The sequence below is a fragment of the Euprymna scolopes genome, chromosome 5 (assembly GCF_053919585.1).
Source record: "Euprymna scolopes isolate OS-2025 chromosome 5, ASM5391958v1, whole genome shotgun sequence".
Lineage (NCBI taxonomy): Eukaryota > Metazoa > Mollusca > Cephalopoda > Sepiida > Sepiolidae > Euprymna > Euprymna scolopes.
Window position 1 is genome coordinate 7,525,679 of NC_136486.1, and position 26,477 is coordinate 7,552,155.

General features: G+C 36.7%; 2 protein-coding genes across 2 annotated transcripts; both read right to left on the reverse strand.

The window, feature by feature from the left end:
• Positions 1 to 414: 414 nt before the first annotated feature.
• Positions 415 to 1,803, reverse strand: LOC145277078 (uncharacterized). The gene has a single exon (XM_080128743.1). The coding sequence runs from the start codon at positions 1,801 to 1,803 to the stop codon at positions 415 to 417; it is 1,389 nt and encodes a 462-aa protein (XP_079984869.1).
• A 950-nt stretch (positions 1,804 to 2,753) lies between these two features.
• LOC145277079 (uncharacterized) lies at positions 2,754 to 3,713 on the reverse strand. The gene has a single exon (XM_080128744.1). It carries the CDS (start codon positions 3,711 to 3,713, stop codon positions 2,754 to 2,756), a length of 960 nt encoding a protein of 319 aa, XP_079984870.1.
• Positions 3,714 to 26,477: the final 22,764 nt, after the last annotated feature.

A 26,477-nucleotide genomic window follows, 5' to 3' on the forward strand; every position in this document is an offset into this window, starting at 1 on the left:
TTTCAAAACAGGTTGAGAACATAGTAAAGATTTGATTTGCTCAAATGCTTTTTGACAAGTTGGGGTCCAGGAGAATTTCACCTTCTTGGACAGCATCTGGGTGAGTGGTAACGCTATGTCGGAAAAGTTTCGACAGAATTTCCTGTAATATCCGGCCATGCCGAGGAATCGCCTCAGACTCTTCAAATTAGCAGGGGCAGGGTAATCCACGATGCTTTGAATTTTTGCCTCAACCGGGGATACCTTCCCGTAGCCGACTGTATGTCCTAGGTATATAACTTAAGCCTTGCCAAAGTCGCTTTTAGCTAAATGAACCGTGAGGTTTGCCCGCCGAAGTCTATCCAATACGGCTCTCAAGGACGTTATGTGTTCAGCCCAGCTCTCATTATATACGACGATGTCGTCGATATAGATTTACACACCGGATAGATCTCGCAAACATGAATTCATCATTCTCTGAAAGGTGGCTTGGGAGTGCTTCATCCCGAAGGGCATGACTCTATATTGGTACAAACCATGGGGTGTAACGAAAGCCGATTTCTCTTTAGCACGCTCAGTCAAGGGTACACACCAATATCCTTTGAGTAGGTCTAGCTTAGAAATGTATGTGGCCTTGCCAATTTTGACGATGCAGTCATCCATCCTGGGTATGGGGTGAGAGTCTGACTTTGTGATAGCGTTCACTTTGCGGTAATCCGTGCAAAAGCGAACGGATCCGTCTGGTTTTCCAACTAACACGCAAGGAGATGACCAGCTGCTCTGGCTAGGTTCAATGATGCCATGCTCGAGCATGTATCTGACTTCTTGTCTAATTATTTCTGCTTTATGTAGGCTTACACGATATGGGTGTTGCTTAATGGGGGTGACCTTTTCGATTTCCATATCATATTGCACGATGTTCGTTTGTTTAGGAACGTCGGAAAAAAGATCGCTATAGCTCCTAATGAGGACGGTCATATCGTTTCTTTCGCTATTTGTTAAATGAGATAGTACGGGTGTAAGATTGGCTAATATCTCTGAGTTTGATAGCCTCGGAGGGTGGTTGTCTTTCCTCGGGATCCTTTCACTGTCCTCCTCGGGTCCTTTTATGGAAGCGGACGGAGTTGTGACTACAATAAGGTTTATTTTATCCCTTTCAAAATACGGTTTGAGCATATTGATATGGCACATCTGTGTCGCCTTTCTACGATCAGGAGGATTTATTATATAGTTTAGTTCACTGACCTTCCGAGCAATGGTGTAGGGGCCGTGGAACCGAGCCTTAAGTGGATGACCAGATAATGGTAACAAAACAAGCATATTGTCTCCGACTTTGAAAGTTCTGGGGGTAGTATTTCGGTCATAATGTTGTTTCATTCTGGGTTGAGCTGTTCGTAATCTTTCACGTGCCAGTCGGCTGGTTTCATATAGTCGATTTCTGAACCTTGACACATACTCCAGTATAGGTTCACAGGTGACTCCTTCCTGCAGCCATTTTTCTTTTAACAATGCTAGGGGTCCACGTACTGAGTGGTCAAATATTAGTTCGAACGGGCTCAATCCTAGAGACTCCTGTGTGGCGTCTCGCGCTACAAACATCAAAAAGGGAATACCCTCATCCCAATCTTTCTGGTGACTTAGGCAATAGGTCCGGATCATGGTTTTCAGTGTAGAGTGAAATCTCTCTAGGGCACCTTGGGACTGGAGATGGTATGCGCTTGACTTTACGGTTTGTACGGCCAGCACACGCATAGACTGTCGAAACATCCTGGACATGAAATTCGATCCTTGATCAGACTGTATTACCCTCCGTAGTCCGACCATGGAGAAGAAGTTGAGAAGAGCCCTGGTGATTTTCTCAGCAGATATGTTCCTGAGCGGGACTGCTTCTGGAAATCTGCTAGATGCGCAGAGGATAGTGAATATATACTGATTTCCTCGTTTGGTCTAAGGAAGTGGACCCACGCAGTCGATTAAAACGCGGCAAAATGGTTCTTCAAAGGCGGGTATAGGATGTAGGGGGCGATTGGTATCTTCTGAATCGGCTTGCCTGCCATCTGGCAGGTGTGGCAAGTTCGGCAAAAGTTGGATACATCTTTGCAGACTCCAGGCCAGTAAAAGTGTTTGGTGGTCTTATCATAGGTTTTACGGACGCCTAAGTGGCCTCCCAAGGGGGTCTCGTGTGCTATTTCCAACACTTCGGCCCTAAGTTCCTTTGGTAACACTAGTTGGTATATCACCGCCCAGTCTTCGTGAGCTGGGGATTGCGGGGGCCTCCATTTCCTCATCAGTACACCATTTTTTATAAAATATCCAGAGGGTATTTTTTCCAGTCCTTCTTTGGGCAGTGCTTCTTCGAAGAGGGGGGAAATCCTATCATCCTTCCACTGTTCTTGTATGATCAGTTGCGGGAACTTGTAGGGAGGTTTCGTTGGTATGGGTATTATTTGTATCTGTGGGTGGCGAGTTGAGCTTCCCCTCAAGATTCATGAATGATTTCGATAGGTCGATTTCCTCATCTTCCCTGGACTGATCTTTTGCCTCTAACCTTTCATCTGCTGTTCTTTTTGCGGACTGGGCACGGGTTACTGCACACGCTGGGAAGATGCCGGGGTGTTGTTCCTCTATCATCTCAGTGTTTTCTGAAGTGTTTGGCTCCACCATCACTCTCGGGTGGGGAACAACTCTTTCGCCGGCTAGATCATTCCCGAGTAACATCGAGATACCCTTCATGGGTAGGCTATCGACTACGCCTACTTCCACCAGACCACGTACTATGTTCGAATCAAGAGAGATTCGGTGGTCGGTACATTAATATACCTTCCCCCAATTCCGCGAATTATGACGGATTCTACTGTCGCCGTCTGTGACTCGCATGGCATATTCTGTTTTAAAACCAGCGATTGGGTTGCTCCAGTGTCGCGAAGGATTTTTACTTTCCGCCAATTCGTGTTGTCAGTTATCGGATATATCAGACCATCCGACACAAATGGTTGGAACTCCTCCCTGATTTCATCGCCGTCGTTCTCTGCAGGGGGTTGGTAGGTGGTGATAAAGCCTTGCGCTTTACCAAGTGGTCTTTTCATCGAGTTCACATTTTCCCTTGCGGGGCAGTTCATTGCAATATGTCCAACCTTCCTGCAATAATAGCACATTACAGGCCTATATGTCTTTGTCATTTGATAGGTGGGTGGTCGGATCGAGTTGTTTGGGGATCTGTTTCTGATGTCAGGGGGTCGATATATCTTACTGTCTGGACTATGCCCTAAGCTGTGGGTAACGCTACTTGTTTTCCAGGAGTTCGAGCGGGTCTTGGATAATTTTAGGGGTTTATTTCCCTCGCATGCATGCGTCAGGGCGTACTCGTGGGCAAGGATCGCCATTTCGTATGTTGTGTCGATCCGCCTCTCGTCCAGGAATAATTTTAGTTCACTAGGGAGGCAGCTCTTGAACTCCTCCATCAAGATCATTTGACGGAGTTTTTCGTAATCAAAGGTGGCATCTTTAGCAGAGGTCCACCTATTGAAATGAGTTTCTTTCTGACGGAAAAATTCGACGTACGTCTGGTTTTCTTCCTTTTGGCAGGACCGAAATCGTTGCCGATATGTCTCAGGCACTAACTCGTAATTATGGAGGATGGCACGTTTCAGGCGGTCGTAGTCGGTGTAATCTGCTAAAGATAGGGAGGTATATACTTCCTGTGCTTTTCCTTTCAGCGCCGTCTGTAGCAGCATCGGCCATGCATCCCTGGGCCATTTAGCGCTCAAAGTTATCTTCTCAAAATGTAGGAAATACCCGTCCACATTTTCTTCGTGGAACGTCGGCACGATCCGGATATTTCTGGGGATGTCGAATTCTTCCCTTCTTTCTGACGGGGTTCAGGTCTGCTCTCTGTCAAAATCCGCAACACGGACTCGTCCACTAGGTCATTATCGACCAAATGTTCCGTCACTATCTCAATTAGTTACGCTTTCCGCATACCCGGTCTGTAGTCTAACTCATACTCTCTCGCTATCGATAATATGTCATCTTTTTTCATCTTGCACAGTTCTTCAAATGACGGGACTCTAGGAATACTTGAACCAGTGCCATCTTTTTTTTTTTTTAACACCTCTTGTTACTTTAAATGTGTCCACTGTCTAGTGTCTTTGGAGAAGGATAAATCCCGGATGAGAGCCCCATTTATGTTACGACCCGGAATGTCTAGGGGTAAAAGTCGTAACACAAAATATAAAAAAAATTATTTAAAAGAAATTAGTTTTCCCGGTTTTTAGGTACGGGAGGGATATATCCATTTTCTCGAAAGACATTTATAAACACAAGACAGGAAAAACACATCCAAGTAACAATACCGAGGCCAATGGAAAAATAAACACAATTTTATTAACATATATAAAAATATATTGTAACGAAAGTAAAAGAGAAATAGATTCGAGAGAGAATTTCCGCGCAAAAGAAATAAACAGTTCACACCCTGTCGTCTGCTTTTAACTCCAAAATGGAAGGATATCCTTTTTGTGTTTTTGTTTTTGTAGTTGCTTTCATATATGAGAGAGATATATATATAGAGAAAAATAAACAATCGACTCACTCAGCGCCGAGTTTTAAATATTCCTGTCGCATTCCTTTCTTTTGAAACAATTTCATTCCTTCGTCCATTGGATACATCGTCATTCCTCATTATCGCCTTTTTTCGTTTTCTCTGTCGTCAAAATATATCGTTCATTTCTTCGCCGTCGTCAGCACCACATATGCCGTCACCATCGCCAACAATGTCGCTTCCCTGACCCTCCTCCTCGGCTGCTATATTGTAACTGTCTCGCCACCCTGCGCCGCTCCTTTCCCTCTCTCTGATGGTATACCTTTCTCTCTCTCTTTGGCCCCCCTCTCTCACTGTATGTACCTGCATCTCTCTCGCGTCACTCGCTCAATAACACGCGAGGCGGATACCTGCAGTCTTCCCTCTTTCTAGTTTCATATCTTCTCTCTCTCCCTCTCTCTCCTTTACAGTTTATAGGCGTCCCCTCGCTGTATTTTCGTATGTTCTCTCTCTCTCTCTCTTTCTTTTTCCGGATGTTTACAAATTCACTGAGAGCAGACGACAATATAAAGCGCGATAAAACAGAATTTTCTCTCTCGACCCATTTTTTTTAAATAATATTAAAAGTAATTATTGTCTCAAATTATATATTTTTTTCACATATTTTTAACAATACATACATACATACATACTACGTACGTACATTTAAACAGTCAGGTGAGATTTATATGATAGGCTAGTCTGGGTGCCCGGTGTTTCCCGTCTTTGGAGGTGTGTGTTGAGCAAAATAAAATGTAGTAGTATGCAGGCAGGCAGGCTCGAACCCGTGTCGCGAAGGCGGAAAAGATAGTGGAGGTGTGTGAAAGGCTGGGCGAAAAAAAAAGGAATATTGCGAGCGCAAAAACAATAAAAATAATAAATGGTAGTAGACAAGCAGACTCGAACACGTACCGCGAAAGAGGGAAAGAAAGGAAAAAAATTGGCGCGTTAGCGGTTCTGCCCATCGCAAAATCAGAAGTACCGTAGGTTTTAATAAAAGCTAGACAATCGGAACGAGTCAATGACATTCGAAAACATCGGCAAAAAAACGACCCCTCCCTGCAGAAAAGTACCCAATTGTAGGTGAAGGAGTTAATGTTTTTGGCCAACTCTTCGATATTTGTCGTCCGAAGGATCGAGTTCAAGATGATACCGATCTCGTGTAAATTTGTCGCCTCTATCGAAAGTTTTTGCGAGATGTACAAACACATAGACATACAAACGTACATACATACATTAATGCATGCATTTAAAGAGAGAGGTGAGATTTATATTATAAGTTTTCTTCGGATCTACTGAGCTGATTCGGTTGGGATACTCTATCGACGTTTTATAATAAGCTGCAGCGAACTACTTATAGTACTTGTTCAATTTAAAGGTAGAGATTAACAGGGGTTAATATTCAATTTCCATTTTGCTCGAGAACTATATGCATGTCTTGTATTTTTACATTCACCTCATGATAAGGCGTCACGGACTACGTTTTATGGAATCCATTCGACGATTAGTTAAGGATTAATAGAGATAATATTTTTTTGTGAGAATAAGCACATATGTTACCATATTCACCGCTCAAATTTTACAGTATAGTATTTTAATTAGTCTGATTTCCCTTGCACATCACTTAACTATTACACATCACTTAACTATTAAAACGATATAACATATAATGGAAGAACACACTCAAATACGCACACCCATGCACACACAAGTTAGCTTATAACCCCAACTCTGGCTCTGCTTCAACGTTGTTTTTGGGTGATGTTTCCTGCTACTTCCTAGTGTCATGCAAATCTAAAATTGCGCACGGTAAGATGTGTACAGTGTTAATATAAATTGGCACTATAGATGTCATTTACTAGCGCTTCTTCCCTGGCCGTATAGAAAATTGCTGCCGACTCATAGTCGAATGTTTCATTTCCGAGTAATAGGAGGTGCTAGTCTTACGCTCTTAAGAGCTGTGATACAGTCTGTCTTTTTGTGGCTATATGAAGTGTTGTTGTCCGAGGGCATGGGGTACAACATACGAGTTAAAATGTGTAACATCTTTATTACAGAATTATCTATCATCTCTAGCTCTACTTATTCCCGCTCCCCATATCCACTGCTCTTCGCTCAATTTTGCTCTTTCATTTCTCATTCCTTTCTCTCTTTCTCCCTCTCTCTATCTACTTTCCCTTTAACCTTGTCTATATAAAAGTTATTCTCTCTTTCTCACACTATCTAGCAACTGAAAAAACGTCGTTGACATAATAAACGTAAAATACCACCGTAAATGTCGAATCACGTCTGACTCTTTCCGCCTAGGAAAGCTCCCGCCTCAAATATAGTTTCAATAACCAAACATGAAAAACAATGTATTATTTTTGTGGGTAAATGTGGAGTAGCTTGACTTTCAGTTAAACACACGCATAAGCAACTCCCATATATGTATATATATATATATATATATATATATATATATATATATATATATATATATATATATATAATGTTCTCTTCTTCTTCGCTTCTTCTCTATCTATCTATCTTTCTCTTCTCTCTTCTATCTATCTATTCTATTCTATCTTATTCTATCTTATTCTATCTATCTATCTTCTTCTATCTATCTATTCTTTCTTCTATTCTATCTATATAAATAAAATAAACTCATTTTTTCCATCCAACATTGACCTTAATAGGATTAAAAATCATTACATGCAAATGTAATGCATACAGACTGTAGAACATTATCTGAGGTTTGCTATAGTCCTATTATCTCTACAGTTCCTCGACAAGTGTACATTTCTATATTTTTTCCGGTGAGAGTCCACTGCCAAAATCGCTTAGATTCAATGGAAGTTGCAACATTTTTTCTCTCTATTAGATTCCTCGTTTCCCCGCTCCCCATTTGCACCGCAACGGATGCTTTCACAAGGAACACTACGAGGAAACACCGGTTTGGAATCGTACAAGGTTACTTATGCCGTTTTTTAAAGAAATCTTTTCCCCCTGATTTATGCTTTCTGTTTCTTCCATAATAAAATAGAAATAAAAAAAAACTTTTAAAAAACCCAATAAAACGCGATTACTATTATTGTAATCTGCGAGACTAACCGGATTTTACTTCCAGTTTTAACGACTCTAATCGTGAAATGTAACTATGACCTTTATTTATCAGTGCTTTCAACTCAACCTTTATTTTTACACAAAGATTACAACGCAACGATATCGTGAATTCATTTGCATTACACTTCAATTAAAATTAAAACAAATAAATTCATTTAGAATTCGAATATGATGTGACTATTGTAACTAAACCAAAAACACACTTTACTACGGCATTGATATTTGACCTACTTCGCTTTTTAGTTAATTCATCACGTTTTTTTCTTTTTTTTTGCGCTTTCGCCTCGATGATTCGAGCTCGACCCCCCCCCTTCAAACTGTTTTGGGATTTTTCAAACACACGGGCACCGACGGACCGTTCGTGTCGCATCACGTTCATTTATTTAATCGTTTTTTTTTTTACACGATTTTTAAAAAATAGTTTTAACATTGTTTGTTTTTATAATATTTAAACAGGATTATGACTTCGCTTGGTTTTTATTTTGCCGGGCAACGCCGGTACCCCCGCTAAATCTACCGAATGGAAAAATATCATTTATAAAAAAAACACATTTACTCTCCTGAGTTCCAAGTGTTTTCAGTTGTTTCTTGTCGAACACCATAAACTTTCTGTCGAACACAATAAACTTTCTGTCGGAACCGGGATTCCGAATTGAATTTAGAACGAACCTCTTTATTTAATCAATAGTGTCGCATGCTTAAACTTCCTAAGCCAAAATTGCAGATTTTCTGCTTGGGCCTTAAAAATACACTTTTATAGAGTCTTTTATACCGTCAAATTTAACAGACATTTTCAATTTCAGTATAATCCATTTTAATTTCATCTTCTCGGTTCTTCCATCTTAAGCATGGAGATAAAATTTAATTACGGGATTTGGTAATTCTTAATTGAATATTCATTTGTTTTTTCATTTATATCTTTTAATCTATTTAATTCTATTGAAAACTAAAAATATACGGGACGATTTAGGCTATGATAGTTTAGTAAGCGTTGTTCATATGGAAACGTGCGAAAACAAAGGCTTTTTAACACAAGCAGTTTTGTAATTCGACAACTTGAAACTTAAAATTTGTTAAGAACACCCTCTCCTTGGCTCATGTACTTCTAGAGGCCGTCACATTGAATCTGGTATGCTGAAAATGAATCACAAAACTCACGCAGGCAAGAAGGACAGCAGACGCTTGAATTCTATTCTACTTTCACAAAATATATTACACATTTTTTACAAATATACGGTTCAGTTCTTAGTACGTTTTTAAAAGTCTCAAATCTCTCTTCTCTTCGGAGATAGCTTCAGACGGGTTGAAGGAGGGGTGTGGGGGTCACGTCTTCAGGGAGCGGTATTGTTACTTCGAGTTTCGCACACACTCTCTGGCTAGAAAACTGACTAATTTCGCGCGTATATAGTAAGGTCAGACGTGGGGGAGATGATCTCAGAAGCCAATCAAATTACGCCACGAATTTCGGGAAAAATCAACTTTTGCGGGTGTGCAATTCACCCACAGCAGCCAGCTCTGCAGTTGGGGCAAAAATATGATATCCATGCCCATGATCTCAGAGATCACCGGCTGTCAGTCAGAACACCTGGTAGTGAGTTCGTCGGGCCAGACAATGTCAGCGCTATTGTTCTAACATTTCCTGTCGTCAATTTTGAATAACAAAATATATCTCTGATTTTCAAACAATAAAGCAAATATATCTCTTTTGACAATGAAATAAAATATATATCTATATACCTTACTTTAAATTTTTGGGATATTTTCCGTTGCCCGAGATCTATTAAAACTATCTTAGCATACCCGGATCCCCGATGAGGGACAATTCGCTCCCTCAAGTCGATCACGTTACAATTTGGCATATTTATTCTTATGTGTGTAAGGGGGTTTATAGTCTTAAAGTTGCACTAGTAAACCTGGAAACTAAAGAGTCAGTAGATATGTCTTATGTAAAATTGAAAATGTATTTTTCTCATAATTTCCCAGGGGGGTGAAATGAAGACAACCGATTTGTTGATGCCAAGTGGAAAAAATAGAAACGAAAAACTAATTTTTTACTAAAAATCATAGAACCTCAAAAATCTATAAATCTAAAAATAATGTTTGACATTTCATATTTTTATTTCTTTTTATCGTATCTCATGTAAAAATATGTTCTTGCTAAAAAGTAATACGTATAGAAGACATGGACGAAATGTTTTCTATAGAACGGAACAATGATTTGCAGGAAGACGAAGTGATGTAGTATGACCATTTCTTATTGAAAAAAAACAAACAAACAGAACGTACTCCATGTCTATTATATATCAGTTAAACTAGTGCCAATATACAAAACCACACATGAGAAATAATGAATGAATAGATGTAAATAATGTTTCAGCTAACCAAACAAGGAAATGACAAAAATAATGAGAACAACGAGATAAAAAATACAAGTATACAATATAGAAACTAGAAGTAAAATTTATTATCTGGGGGATTTAAATTTAAGGGGACCATTAAATGTAATTTGATCAAAATTTGAATAACGTTTCTTGAAATTAGGTTTATTGTGATTCTATTCTAATTTTGATCTAAATATTTTTTAGGTAAAACTGTTTTGTTCAGGGAATTCATTTTAACCATTTATCATTTCTTTACTTTATTCTAGATACTTCCGGTTGAATTAAATGGGGGCATTTTTAATTTTGAGATTAAAAGATCGATGTATAACGATGCACAGACGTAAGGATAAGTGCACGCTTTATAAAAATCTCTAATAAATACATTTTTCGTTTCATATTATTATACAAACACTATTTAGAATCAAAAACTGTCTATATATGAGTATTCGTACTCTGCCAATTGTTGACAATTCTCTGTTAGAAGATTTTAGTAACGCCGTTCTTTTGTGTTTTTATCAATGCGCGACTGAACGTTGCTAAATAAACCCTGCAGAAGTTGAACAACTGGAGCTACTACTCTGCCTCGTCCGGCATACTCCATAGACCTCTCTCCTACCGACTACTACTTTTCCAAGTATCTCGACTACTTTCTGCGTGAAAAATGGTTAAAAAACTTAGGCGAAATCAAAACCGCCTTCAGCAATTTCGTCGTTATTTTCGACGCAAGGTTTTTACGTTAAGTACATAAATACAATTGCTTTGCGTAAGCAGAATGTGCTAGTTCTGATGGTGCAATAAAGTTTTAATTGAGCAGTGATATGTTTACCTGAATTAAAAAACCACAAGAATTTTCTTGTCAACCTAATACTTGTGTTAAAATCATACAAGTTAAGGGACAGTGAGTTTGATCACGTATGGTTTATCAATGTCAACAAGTTGCTGGGAGGATAGCCATCAACAGATTAGCGTTCCCTGAAGTGAACAGAAAGATCCTACGTTAAATGTAATTATTGCTGTAATTATTACGAATTTGACTGTATTCGAGTCGTTTCAACAATATTCTCTCACGCGGTATCCAATGCTTTACTGCGGAATAAAATTTCACTTAACTCTCCGAATAGATGCATATTTATCTGAATCTGTCGTGTAATACGTGTATAACAGGATTTGTCCACCCGATCTAATACGGCGCTTTGATTTGAAATAACCATTTTCCTACAATCTCATACGTACATAAAATCATAAAATATATTAAAACAGTTTGGTTGAGATTTCTATCGTCTAATATATATATATATATATATATATATATATATATATATATATATATATATATATATATATATATATATATATATATATAACATGTATTTTCGTGTCTGAGGAGTAGCTATTTTGGGAATATTTTTAAATAATATCGTGTTTTAATTTGTAAACAATTGTTAATGTTTTTAATTTATATTTAGTGGCCTTGATTTTTGCAAAATATATACACAGCTCGATTATGAAAACTGATAATCAATTGAGTAAAGTAATATTGACTTTGATTTTATTGATATATAGACATTACCTAACTTTTATATATAAACACTTTTTGGTGTATATATATGTACGGTATAACGGGAAATGTTTTCTCAATCATTAAATCATTTCTCTCCGATAGGCTCATAAGAGTAGTGGTCGATGGACAAAAATCGGAGGCCTGCAATATAAATGCTAGAGTCCCCCAGGGGTCAATCCTGGGCCCAACTCTCTTCCTGATCTACATAAATGACCTCCCTAAACACATACTTAAATCATTCGTTGACATCTATGCTGATGACACAACCATCTACGGCAACACATCAAAGGCTGTAAATGACAAAGTTCTCTCTGATTCTCTCTCCTCTGATCTCGAGCGCGTGGTTCAGTGGGGGAAGATGTGGCTGGTTACCTTTAATGCATCCAAAACCAAACTCCTATCCCTACATCATCAACGCTCTTATCCCCAGCTGGCATCAATTGTAATGGATGGCTCTCGTCTGGGTGAGGCCCGGTGTTTTGACAAGCTTCTGGGTTTGACCTTTACTCCTGATCCGAAATGGAACACGTACATCAAGTCTGTTGCCAAGGTCGCTGGAAAGATCGTGGGATCCTTCTACCGCTCCAGAAGATATCTCACTACTGATGCAATTCTCTATCTATATAAAAGCCAAGTACGTCCACGGATGGAATACTGTTGCCATATCTGGGCAGGAGCTGCTAAAAACAGCCTATCCTGCCTTGACAGAGTACAAAATAGACTTCGTGGCTTAGTGGGGGATGCCCTTTTCTCTACCCTGCAACCTCTCTTCCACAGAAGAGACGTTGCGAGCCTGTCCTTGTTTTATCGTTATTTCCATGGCAGATGCTCGTCTGAACTCCAATCTCTGGTCCCCCCTCGCCAATCTTTCACGAGAAACACCCGTCTAGCTGAATCCACTGTGAAAAATTTCCCCCACTCTATATCTGTTCCTAAATCAAAACGCGGATTCCATGAACAAAGCTTCTTTCTTAGAACTGCACGCCTGTGGAACTCTGTTCCGTCTGCCTGCTTCCCTCCGGACTACAATTTGGGTGTCTTCAAGTCCAATGTTAACAAATTCCTAATGAACCGCCCCCTTAAGTAAACACTTCATCAAATCTCCTCACTAACTTTATGTACTTGCAATAACCCTTCTCCCTGAGTGGTTTCCGGGCGTTGATAATTGGTGATCACTGTGTAAAAAAAAAAAATATATATATATATACATATATACATATATATATATATATATATACATATACATATATATATATATATATATATATATACTAGAAAAAGTACCCGTCGTTGACTGGTTTCAAAAACAGCCTACAGAAAATGGACTTTGATTTATGAAAGTATACTAGCTTATGAAAAGGAAGGGTTGTAAATTTGGGTTGAATTTGGGGGTATCAAAACCAAAGCAAAATATGATTAAACGTAAAAATAAAATAGATAAACGCCATAATTTATCATACCTTACCCGTTCACACTGAAACACTAATCACAATATTCTGTGGATCTATATTTAAAAAACCTTGTTAAACGTTATGCCATATTTCCATTCTATGGAGGTCAGGTGCGAACGAACACCCCATAATGTTATTATACCATATTTCTTCAAACTGAAATATAAATATCAAAGTATGCTTACGCAGATAGATATGAAAAGTCTTTATTAAAGTTTGTGCCTATTCCAATTTTATGAAGGCCAGGCGCGAACGCAGACCCCACAATTTTATTATACCATCTCTATTTAAGTTAAAACTTACTTATCAAAGTATCCTTATGTACAGCTATATAAAAAACACTTGTAAACGTTTTTTTTTTTTAATTTTTGTTTATTTCCATACTTTGTGGACCAGGCGCGAACGCAGACCTTACAATTTTAATGAACCACCGTTCTGCCAGATCAAACATACCCATTCCTGTGTCTCGATACATCTTCTATCATTATATGTAATCAGTTTTTAAAAATAGTCAACCATATAGGAGCATATTGTTGACCAGACACACACACAGACGTTCAGCTTTATATATATATATATATATATATATATATATATATATATATATATATATATATATATATATATATATATAATTATTCAGAATAATGAAATGCAATATATCTACTGGTATGCAAATCCAGTTATTATCGGTCTTACAAAATAGTATTAGATGTAATATTTTATATAAGACTACCCCAGCTAAATAAAATTGCTCAATATACAAGATAGAGCAAATAAATCATAATTTATGAATTTAAAACTTCTGATTTGAAAAAGTTTAATTTAAAATATAGAAATGTTATTGTATGTAAGACAAAGGATACAGGAGCTGCTAAAAACAGCCTATCCTGCCTTGACAGAGTACAAAATACACTTCGTGGCTTAGTGGGGGATGCCCTTTTCTCTACCCTGCAACCTCTCTCCCACAGAAGAGACGTTGCGAGCCCATCCTTGTTTTATCGTTATTTCCATGGTAGGTGCTCGTCTGAACTCTAATCTCTGGTCCCCCTTCGCCAATCTTTCACGAAAAACACCCGTCTAGCTGAATCCACTGTGAAAAATTTCCCCCACTCTTTATCTGTGCCTAAATCAAAACGTGGATTCCATGAACAAAGCTTCTTTCTTAGAACTGCACGCCTGTGGAACTCTGTTCCGTCTGCCTGCTTCCCACCGGACTACAACTTGGATGTCATCAAGTCCAACGTTAACAAATTCCTAATGAACCGCCCCCTTAAGTAAACACTTCATCAAATCTCCACACTAAGGTAATGTACTTGCAATGACCCTTATCCCTGAGTGACTTCCAGGCCTTGATAAGTGGTGACCACTGTATAAAAAAAGAAAAACTTATATTTCTTTAACTCAGGAGTTTTTGATGTTTATATATGTATAAACATCGAAAACTCATGGGTTAAGCGAAATATAAATAATGATATACATATATATATATATATATATATATATATATATATATATATAAATTGAATTATTAAAACATGTTTACATTTGTGCCAAGTAGTGTATGGCGTATACATATATATATATATATATATATATATATATATATATATATATATATATAGCGATTAAGCTACACTGAATATTCGGCGTTTCATCCACTCGAGATTTCGTCAGGCTTATGTGCGAATTCTGTGGTTGTTTCTCGTTTTTATATGGTCCTCTTCTGTTGAGGATTTTAGTTAGCCAATCGGCTTTCTAGTATCCACCGCGACTCTTCCTATCAGCCAATGGCATGCATTTTATCGAACAAAGGATCTGTTTAAGAACTAGGTTAGTGGTTTAAGGCAGACATTTTCCTTTTTTATATATATAAATATACATATGTGTACATCGCCATGTATATTTTATAAATTACTAACTAGCTCTACCTACGTATTGAGCACTTTTGAAGTAAATGCTTATAGTTTACGCATAAATCTATACTTTCGTATATTAATTTTTTGTGAGTAAATGAAGTAGTTATATATATACATATGTATGTATATATATATATATATATATATGTTCATCAGACGCAAATTGATTCATGCCGTATTTTCTAGGGCGTCAATTTCATTCCTCTCTGTATAATGACCTTGTCTATTGCTGGCCTGTAGGCGTAACTCCGTATGCGACTCTTCATGGGGATGTATTGTGTAGAAACGTTTTAATGTTTGTTTTGGTATAATTTTTAGAATTAAAACTTTTCTGGTGTATAGTTAGTAAATATTTGGAACACCATGATCATTTGCATCGATTTATTCGTTTCATCGAGCAAATAAAATCATCGTCTTTTATTTTCACAATTCCACAGAAAGGACTCGGTTCGTATTTTCTCTTATTGGTCTATTTCACAGTCCGATCAAACATCTATTACTTTGCCTTCTAAGCTGTTCATGATTAGTGATTAGTCGACATATTGTCTGCATTGCATATTCTATTTGTTGCAAAGCACGCCAATTTTCATATATATCAAGAAAAACTGTACCGCATCTCAAATGTGTATTTGCCTTATACACTAGTTCTCTATTTTTCGAACCAAATATGCTTAGTAAATGATTAGTCCACGGGTTTAACAACTGGAATATGAAATTGTACGACCGCAAAAATAAGACTATGACCTTCTCTTTCAATTCAGTCGTACGTTTTTTTTGTTTGTCTGTTGTTTTTTGTTTTGTGGAAGTAATATTCTCGAAGCATGTGCACTTATTTTTTTATCAGTCTGGTATAAGATGCACACTCCAATATATTAGCATGCATCGCAAGCGACAATAATATCGAATTTGGGGTTGAAGTGACTCAGAAATATTTCTGGTATTGGTGTAGTTATTTTGCTTTAAACATATAAAGTTATTAAAAAGATTCAGGAGATCGGTCATCTCTCTCTCACTACGGATCAGTCTCCTGTACGTCATGAGTAAGTTTCTAGAAATTGTGAAAGATAGAGAGGTGGTCAACCACCTTAGCAAAAAATAATCTTCTGAGTAGCATGCAGTATAGTTTCCGTTCTGCGAGATCTACAACTGATTTACTAACTGTTATATCACACAGATTTACTGAATCTCACGACGGAGGCTTCGTCTCTTGACATATCAAAGGCTCTTGATAGAGTGTGGCATAAAGGTCTACTTCACAAGATCAGCAGTATGGAATAGCTGGGAATGTCCTCTCAGTTATAAAATCCCTTTTCTCTGATAGGCTTATAAAGTTGCAGTTGATGGGCACAAATCAGAAGCTCATAATATTAACGCTGGTATCCCTCAGAGTTCCATCCTGGGCCTAACCCTATTCCTGATCTTTATCAATGTTCTCCCAAATCACAATCTTAGTTTATTTGTAGACATTTATGAAGATTCCACTATAATCTATGGCGACACTTCAAAGGTTAGCAATTGCGAAGATCTTTCTGATTTTCGCACTCCTGATTTTAAGAACGTTGTGTAATAAGGGAAAAAGTAGTTGGCTAATTTTAATTCATCGAAAACCTAATTTCCCACTTTTTATCTTAATCGGTCATATCCCCCATGTCCCAATTGAAATTCATGGCTCTCGTCTTGGAAAAGCCCATTTTTTTTACAAGGTTCTGGAACTGAATTTCATTCCTAATCTCAAATGAGACACATACATAAAATCTGTCGCCACGTTCACTGGTAAAATGGTTGGATCACTCTACCGTTCCAGTGAGTATCTCACTGCCGATGCAATACTATATCTGTATCAGAGCAAGGTGTTCCCTAAAATGAATGCCACATCTGGGCAGGATCTACTCAGCACGTCCTATCCTGGCTTGGTAGAGTTCAAAATTGGTTTCAGAACCTAGTACGTGATGCCCTTTACTCTTTCCTGTAACCTTTTTCGCACAGAAAATACGTCCCGAGCCTATCTCTGCTCTTTCGTTTTTTTATAGGAAGTGATCGATTGAACTCTAATCACTGGTCTCCATTGCCAAATTTCACAAAAATACTGGACTAGCTGCAACCACTATATATGATTTTCCCCAATCTATCTAGGCCTAAATGTAAATGCAGATTCCATTAACAAAGCTTCTTTCCCAGTAAATCCCGATTTTAGAACACTGTTCCGCTGGCATGCTTCCCGGTTGAATACATCATAGTTGTCTTTATATCTAATGAATACAAGCCCTTTTTAAGCCGGCTTTTATAAATATTCAAATTCTACCCAATTAACACTATAAGTGATTACTAGGGCAATGACAACAGCATATTCTTTTCGTTGTTTTGACTCTCTAGTATATATCCGACAGAGTTAGACACAGTTAATCAAGCAAGAACCACATCACTCTATATAAAAGCATATAAGATATCAACGGATACACACTCGAGAGTAAAACAATGAAAAGAATATGCCGTTGTCTTAACTTTATTGATTACTACACTACCACTTTCCATTCATTAATTCTTATCCTTGAGTGACATTTGGGCGTCGATAAATAGTGACTCCCAAGTAAAAAATGTTGACAGACGCTCAGTTGTCCAATTCCTATGTTTAGCTTGTTTCAGTAATTAATTAAAAGGCAGGAACTGCATGTTATCGGTTTTCTTAAAAGTATGCGTCATATTCTACTGCAAAAAAGATCATCTTCGAATACCGGCATTGGATATAAGTCAATGCTTCATTAAAATCATAAATTCTGTTATTTTAAATTGGTTCATTTTTTCTTGATGTGTTAAGAAGTATTTCTCCCTTTTGTTTTAAGAGCTGAATGAATAGAAGCATTTTTGCAACATTTGTTGGTGTTGTTTTTGTTGTTGTTTTTGTTGTTGTTGCTGTTGTTGCAGACATTCATGTTTTAAAAGAAGCACGCGGTCGTAAATAATCTGTTGAAGATCAACTTATACCTTTATCTGGCCAAAGATACACCGGAATTCCAGCAACCTTTAAAATGGAATAAGGAGAAAAATTCTTCTTCCAAGATTGTTCTTGATGTAACGCGAAAAGTCTTTCTTTTTAAGAGGAAGGTTCTTCTTTATTTAAAACAAGGAAGAACGTTATTTTTTGTGCGTGATCGTATAACAATATAATGCTTCGCTTCTAGCAATCGAAGCGAAACAAACTTATATTTTAGTAAGCGTTTTAGAGTTATTTGTTTAAAGATTATCTTCTGTTCGAATATATCTAACGTTTGAATTTGTGTTTGTTGGTATAATTTTTTTTTTAAACGGTGGTCTCCACTTATCAAGGCCCAGAAGCCACTCAGGGATAAGGGTTATATAAGGGTATAATTCTTTTTGCCAATCCTATGTATAATATAGAGGAGTATGTATTAGATTTTCGTTGTGATTCTCGTACGCCAGTTTTTTTGCCAGTGATTAAGGAAGAAATAATATGCCTGCAGATATCGCGTCAAATATTATACTTGTTGTAAAAGTAGTACATGAAATACGAGGTGTGTGAGCGTAGAAATAGCTGTGACATACTCTCACTTACTCCAGGTTGCTAGCAATATCCATGCGGTATGAAATATTTTATTACTATGGAAGTCTCCACAACATTAATTAAAGATCAAAATTAAATATTTAAACCGTCACATTTTTTATTACATATTTGCCGAATAGATTGAATAATAAGATAAATTATTATATTTTAAATCACTCTTTAAAATGCATTACAAGTCTAAATAATATCGATAATGTAACTGAGGGCTGTTTATTCTCTACAGGAACACGTGTGATAATTCTTTGCGCGAAAATTGACATTAAAACCTATATATTAATTTTATTTACCACACAGACAGGAAAATACACACGCAGTCGAACATATACGCACAAACACGCACATACACACGCACACATACATATAGAATATGTTTATATATATATATATATAATATGTGTGTGTGAGTGTGTGTGTGCGTATTAGAATTTCTGGGGAGGTCAATGTGGATCATAATTATTTGGTCGATCACACATTCGAAACCAAGAGACGAAAGTCAACAATTCTTTTAACTTCGACTAGACGCCTTCTGCTATGCGGGAAACACAACCACAAAATTCAAAGTAATAAGTGTCTTTTATGTCTATGCAGACAGACATATCTAAAAAAAAAAAAGTAGCATATCGATCTATACCTCTGTTCCATCTCAAGAGACATTGTATAACCCTTGTCAGGGTCGCTACGCGTGTAATTGTGAGGCAAGTGTTGCGAATTATATGACCACACCTGTCCAGAATTAGCACCGCATGTGTCCAGTTGCAATGCAAAGTGCTAGACGACTGGAAACAATGCTGACACGAGCAAAGAGCACATACAGCACATTCAATTCCCAAATAGTCACCCATTTTAGTACTGACCGGGCTCATTCTTGCTTCATACCGGTGTGTCCACGTAGTCCGTAGGGAAGTGATACACTAAAAACCACAGCCTAATTATAATTCTCTTAATTATCTCTAGTGGCTTGTTTTAGCATTAAAATTTTACAAAGAATATAATCATAGATATATTTCATTTTTTTTTTTTACATTCACTCATACTCAAATAAGCATTGTTTTTTATCTTCGTCAAAAAAGATAACTTATCTGGCAAACACAACAATAATAATGACATAAGATAAGTATAGTCTATTTAAGTGTATGCAAGCGCAGATATCAGAATAATTGTTATCGACAGTGTTCACTTATCTGTTAGAACGAACATTTCACATTTAAAAACGGCTGTTTTATCATATATATCTTCAAAAATGCTATAAAAATATTATGATGAATATTTGGAAATTATATATATATATATATATATATATATATATAATTCGACCGTTTTGGATTTTACCATTTTTGGATTTTTTCCCTCCACCGGACTATCCATTCATGTGAAATCTTTTTATTATTTTTCTTTTGCCTCCTGTTCCCCTTACCTCACCCTTTTTTTTAACCAAGTAAGATCTTTGACTTACTTGTAGTTTCATTAAATACTTTTATATGCAAAATCCGATCCTGCATTTTGCTAATTCCTACCCTCTGATGAGAAGGAGAGTATTTCTTCGAAACTCCGCGGATTAAGGACTATCCACTTATCTTGTGCTTCCTTTTTTAAAATTAATTATGTTTTTAACTCTTTTTCAAGATGTCTTTTAACATATTTTATTAATCATTTGTTCATATATATATATATATATATATATATATATATATATATATATATATATATATATATATTTAAAGTGATGGTTGTGTAGTTCCAACGAGAGAAAAAATGTATATTTAAAAGAGTGTAGCCAACAACAATTGTGGGTTTTTTTTAAAGGTTTTCATCATATTTTTATTTTAAAATATTTCTATAACGCGTTTCGAGCTTAGGGTGTGCTCTCTTCAGATATTTTCGTAAAAAGTTTTTCTTTAAAATGGGAGTTTGTGGATATGCCTCCGCTGATATTAAATATGTTTTTCATAGTGGCGCGATGCGTGTGTTCAGTGTTTAGACGTTCTGTCTCCAAGTGTAAGTGTTTTCACTGTGACCGGTCAAAGTTAGTTTCAAAGAGTGTTTTTTAGTCCATATGGTGAAGGTTTTTATGGCTTCTTTAGGGTTCTTTTTTATTTATTAAAGACTTTCTTTCCCCATGTATAGCATACACTCACACACAATTCCATACGCATACATATATATTCATGTACATGTACACATGCACACGCACACAGGCACACACACATACACACACGTACATACATAGAAATATATGTAGGAGCATACATATATACACATATATATAACCACCTACACACCCACACACGTACTCGCATACATCCACCGCTAACAATTATTTTTATTTTTTTATTTTTTATTTTATATATATATATATATATACACTTTTTTTTTCCCACCAAAACACGCATGTATATATGCGCTTAATCATTCAGACATATGTACACGCACCCACACACACACAAGTAAGATGGAGAATAATAGGTAGAAGATATATATACACACATACACGCACATACACACATATATGTACACACATATATGTATGTGCACATACACTCACAAACATCCAAATACTATGTAGGCACATACACATACACACACACATGCACACACACAGACATATGCAGGGGCTCACACATACGCGTATATCCATATTCACACGAACACATTTACTCACTCATACATGTGCATACATATGTATATATACATACATACACACATACATACGGATGTGTATATACTCATCCACCCATATATATATATATATATATATATATATATATATATATATATATATATATATATACATATATGGGCACATGCACTCACAATCCCACACACACATACATATTCATACATCCCACCTTATGTATATATTGGTTGAAGTTTCCTTTCCAATCCATGCACATATGCATACATGGATTCGGTCACCCAAACATAAGTGCACGTATACATACAAACAAGATGTAGCATAGATAACAGATGATATATAATTATACACACACGCATACACAATCATATGCGTACACCCAGTATGTATGTGCACATACATATATGTGTGTACATATATGTGTGTATGTGCGTGTATGTGTGTATATATATCTTCTACCTATTATTCTCCATCTTACTTGTGTGTGTGTGGGTGCGTGTACATATGTCTGAATGATTAAGCGCATATATACATGCGTGTTTTGGTGGGAAAAAAAAAAAGTGTATATATATATATATATATATATATAAAATAAAAAATAAAAAAATAAAAATAATTGTTAGCGGTGGATGTATGCGAGTACGTGTGTGGGTGTGTAGGTGGTTATATATATGTGTATATATGTATGCTCCTACATATATTTCTATGTATGTACGTGTGTGTATGTGTGTGTGCCTGTGTGCGTGTGCATATGTACATGTACATGAATATATATGTATGCGTATGGAATTGTGTGTGAGTGTATGCTATACATGGGGAAAGAAAGTCTTTAATAAATAAAAAAGAACCCTAAAGAAGCCATAAAAACCTTCACCATATGGACTAAAAAACACTCTTTGAAACTAACTTTGACCGGTCACAGTGAAAACACTTACACTTGGAGACAGAACGTCTAAACACTGAACACACGCATCGCGCCACTATGAAAAACATATTTAATATCAGCGGAGGCATATCCACAAACTCCCATTTTAAAGAAAAACTTTTTACGAAAATATCTGAAGAGAGCACACCCTAAGCTCGAAACGCGTTATAAAAATATTTTAAAATAAAAATATGATGAAAACCTTTAAAAAAAACCCACAATTGTTGTTGGCTACACTCTTTTAAATATATATATATATATATATATATATATATATATATATATATATATATATATGGGGGGCGTACGGACAAGGAGAGTCATGCGCAAATAAATTTTGTGTTAGTATGGTTGATAGTTTAATTCCAAGGAAATCATAGGGCAGTGCCTCATCTGAAGTAAAGTTATATTTTTACATGTATATTTGCATCTGAAGTAAAGTTATATTTTTACATGTATATTTGCTACTGTTCGATCTACGATGTAATTTTATGTCGAATTGTACCATAACAATTTTTGATGCGTATGAAAGACTTCGGCATCTTCATGAAAAGGGTAACGCATACCCACAGCGATTGGCTCGAGTAACACAAAGTGTTTAAAGCAAAGTCTTGAAAACTTCGAATTTTAGCAGAAAATTGCCAATTTTCTTTATGTGGTGTGCACTGTCGAGCTGCACACAAAACTGCTAATATGTCTTCATCTCTGCCGCGAGTTCCTAGAAATTTTCCAGCACCAAAGGTTGTTTTTTTCAATACCAATCTATCTACCCACAGTGTCTCTGCAATCGACCAGTTGCTCGCGATCGACGTTATTGGTTCCCCTGGTATAACAGTATGCAATGTATTTATTCCAATTCATGTTTCCTGTGGATGGTAAGGCCTAGATCTTAATCATTTCATACTCATGAAAGTCAAAAAATGAACGATAGCTATTGATTTAAAACGCATCTTACCATTTATAAATCATATTTTTATTGGTAGAATTTAATGCAGCCATACATATTTGCCTAAATTTTACAATAAACTGGAAGTTATTTTCCAAATAATCACTATTGTCAAAGATGCGTAGTATTCGACTCGACAACATATCTAGATTACAGTGCAGTATTATCAGCAAATATACAAATCCTTGACACAATTATATAACGAAAGCTGTTTTAAAAAAAAGTAATATTATATGAACTATTATGAGACCCTATGCAGAGTGATGTTATATTGTTTAGATATATATATCTATCATAAAATATATTATGCACACACACACAAATATATATATATATATATATATATATATATATATATATACACATGCATGCATGCATAGACTTGGAAGCTTTTTTAACTTTGAAAACTATATAATTTTTAGAATTTTTTAGTCATTCCTTAGAAAATTTATTTATTAAAAGGTCGAAAGACTAAAAATTCAATTCTAAAAAATATATAGTTTTCAAAGTTTAAAAACAGATTCCAAGTCTATGCATGCATGCATATATATATATATATATATATATATTCTAATTAAAAAAATGTAAAGCTTATTTACCGTGTTATCGTTGAAAAATCAATAAAAATCTGTATAAGTTAAAAAAAAAACGACAGGAATAATGCTTATAGTGATCTAGAATAATTGGTGCAAAAGTAAACGCACTAGCCCATAATATATATCATCTAAGGTCAGATTTTTTTTTTTTTTTTACATTTTCACCCCAAACAAGGCACATTGCCACTTTAATGTAGGGGGCTACTATCAGGGGAAACATCTACTGGGGTACTATGTAGGGATTAGGGCAGCGAGATGTTGGTTCACGTTGCACTTGAACTTATGCATGTCAGTACAGTTGGGGAAGCAGTGACCTGGAATGGAATTCCAAAGTCTAGCAGTTCTGGGGAAGAAACTACTGGAGTAGAAAGATCTTTTACATCTAGGGATCTCTACAGTGTGGGGGTGGGATTTTGCAGCTTGTCGGGTCTGTCGAGGGTGTTCACGTCGTGGGGGCACAAGTGATTGCAGTTCTTCAGAGCATTCACCATTATAATACTTGTAGAACAGACAGAGGGATGCAACGTTTCGACGATGGGACAGAGGCTGAAGTTTTTATGCCAGTTTAGGGCCTATCAGATTTGCGACTCTCTTTTGAACCCTGTCAAGGAGCGAGAGACTAGTAGCCGATGCACCGGCCCAAATATGACAGCAATACTCCATACATGGGCGAATAGTGGCCTTATAGAGGTACAGGATACTTTCGGGTGTTAGAAGTTTTCTAGCACGGTAGAGAGAGTCCACCTTCCTCGCAGCGGCCCTGGCAATGCCCTAGATGTAATTGTTCCAGCTCATGTTTCCTGTGAACGTTAGGCCAAGGAGCTTGAGAGACGTACTCTCAGCTAAAGAGTTGTTGGCCATTGCTATAGGTGGTAGAGAAGGTTTCTTGTAATTATTGAATGAAACCAGTTTTGTCTTGGTGGTATTGAACGTTACCATCCATTTTTGTCCCCATTCCACTACTGATTGGAGGTCATCCTCTAGTGTTTCTGCCATTACTTTAGATATATGTTCATTTGTTTTCCTGTCGTGCCTGCTATAGAGTGTGGTGTCATCAGCATATATACCCATCTCAGAGGCAATTTTGTCGGGGAGGTCATTTATGAATATCAGGAACAGCAGAGGACCAAAGATAGATCCCTGGGACACTCCCGCATTTATATTATATTGTTTAGACGTACGACCGTCGAGGACAACCTGGATTTTTCTCTTATCTAAGAAGGATTTAATTATGTTAAGTATTCTACCAGTGATACCGTAAGATCTAATCTTCCTGAGGAGACCCTCATGCCATACCCTGTCAAAAGCCTTAGATATATCTAGAGCTACCGCTCTGCCCTCTCCCGCTTTGTCCAGTTAATGGTATATGCGTTCAGAGATTACAGTGAGGATGGCTGCCGTGGAACGGGCTTGTCTAAATCCATATTGATGGTCGGTCAGAAGTTTAGCATCTGTAAGGTGTGGACTAGAGCATGGTTAATTAAGGTCTCAAATATTTTGGCAAAAAGAGGGAGGAGGCTAATAGGGCGATAATTTAATGGGTCAGTTCTTTCGCCAGAATTCTTGAATACTGGTACCACAGAAGCAGTTTTCCAACAGCTCGGAAAGCAAGATTCATTAAGGCATTTGTTGTAGAGTTTGGAGAGAACTGGAGCTACTTCGGCTGAGCACTTTTTTAATAGCACAGCTGGGATCAGATCGGGTCCACATGCTTTGGAAGTGTCAAGGTTTTTTATGATAGCATGCACCTGAGCAGGGGTGATTTCCAGATCGTCTAGCGTGGCGTCTGTCCGCATAGGAAAGTCAGGTAGGGGGTGGTTTAGAGCGTCCAGTGTAGAGTTGGAGGCAAACCGACTGGCAAGCATGTTAGCCTTCTCGGTTGCTGAGCAAAGAACCTCGTAAACAGTCAAGCTACGCTGACGAGATAGCATCTCAAAACATATATGTCTGTAGATTACTGTTTTATAAGTAAAATAAAAATAATATATATATATATATATATATATATATATATATATATATATATAGTAACATACTTGGTATACAGGGATATACTGCGTGTTAAAAAGTAGGTTAAGCGTAGAAATATATTGTTATTATTTTTTTTATTTCATACCAGCAGTTTAACCCGACTTTGCTTGGGCCCTATGAACTGATCATATCTTTCTGTGCATATTTGGTAGAGTCTGCGAAGGTTAACTCTCTCAACTTTGACCCCTTGGCAGACACATTTCGCCCCTAATCTAATGCAAAAGCTTGCTGCGTGTATGAATACCCTTTATGTAAAATTTGAAATTTTTAGACCGAAAATTGTCTGACTAGTTTAATAGAGACCGCAAATAGCAAATCTCTTGAACATTGACCCTTTGGAAAACAAATTCTCGGCCAAAACCGGAATAAAAAGCTTGTCATATGTCTGAATACACTTTATGTAAATTTCAAATGTTTAGACTGAGAATTGCATTATAAATTTGGTAGAGACAACAAAGGTAATTTTAAAAAAAAACTTTGACCCCTATTTTAACACCTCAAATGTATTGTTTTGAGCTTAAATCAAATTAAAAAGTTTTATCCATGCCCAAGTAACCTACTTCTAAAGTTTCAAGTATTTAGACTCAAAATCGGCGGGGAGATTGGCAAAGTTCTCAAAGGTAAAATCGTTGAACTTTGACCCCTTGCAAACCAAATTTCTGGCCGAAAAACGATTGAAAAGATTTTCCCAAATTTCAATACGACTTCGGTCAAATTTCGAGTCTGTAGACTGAAAATTAATAGAGTAGTTTGCTAGGGAAATGTACACACATATTCACACACAGGTAC

Coding starts and splice junctions, on each gene's coding strand:
- LOC145277078 (XM_080128743.1), bottom strand. CDS start 1,803: ATGGTCGGACTACGGAGGGTAATACAGTCTGATCAAGGATCGAATTTC.
- LOC145277079 (XM_080128744.1), bottom strand. CDS start 3,713: ATGCTGCTACAGACGGCGCTGAAAGGAAAAGCACAGGAAGTATATACC.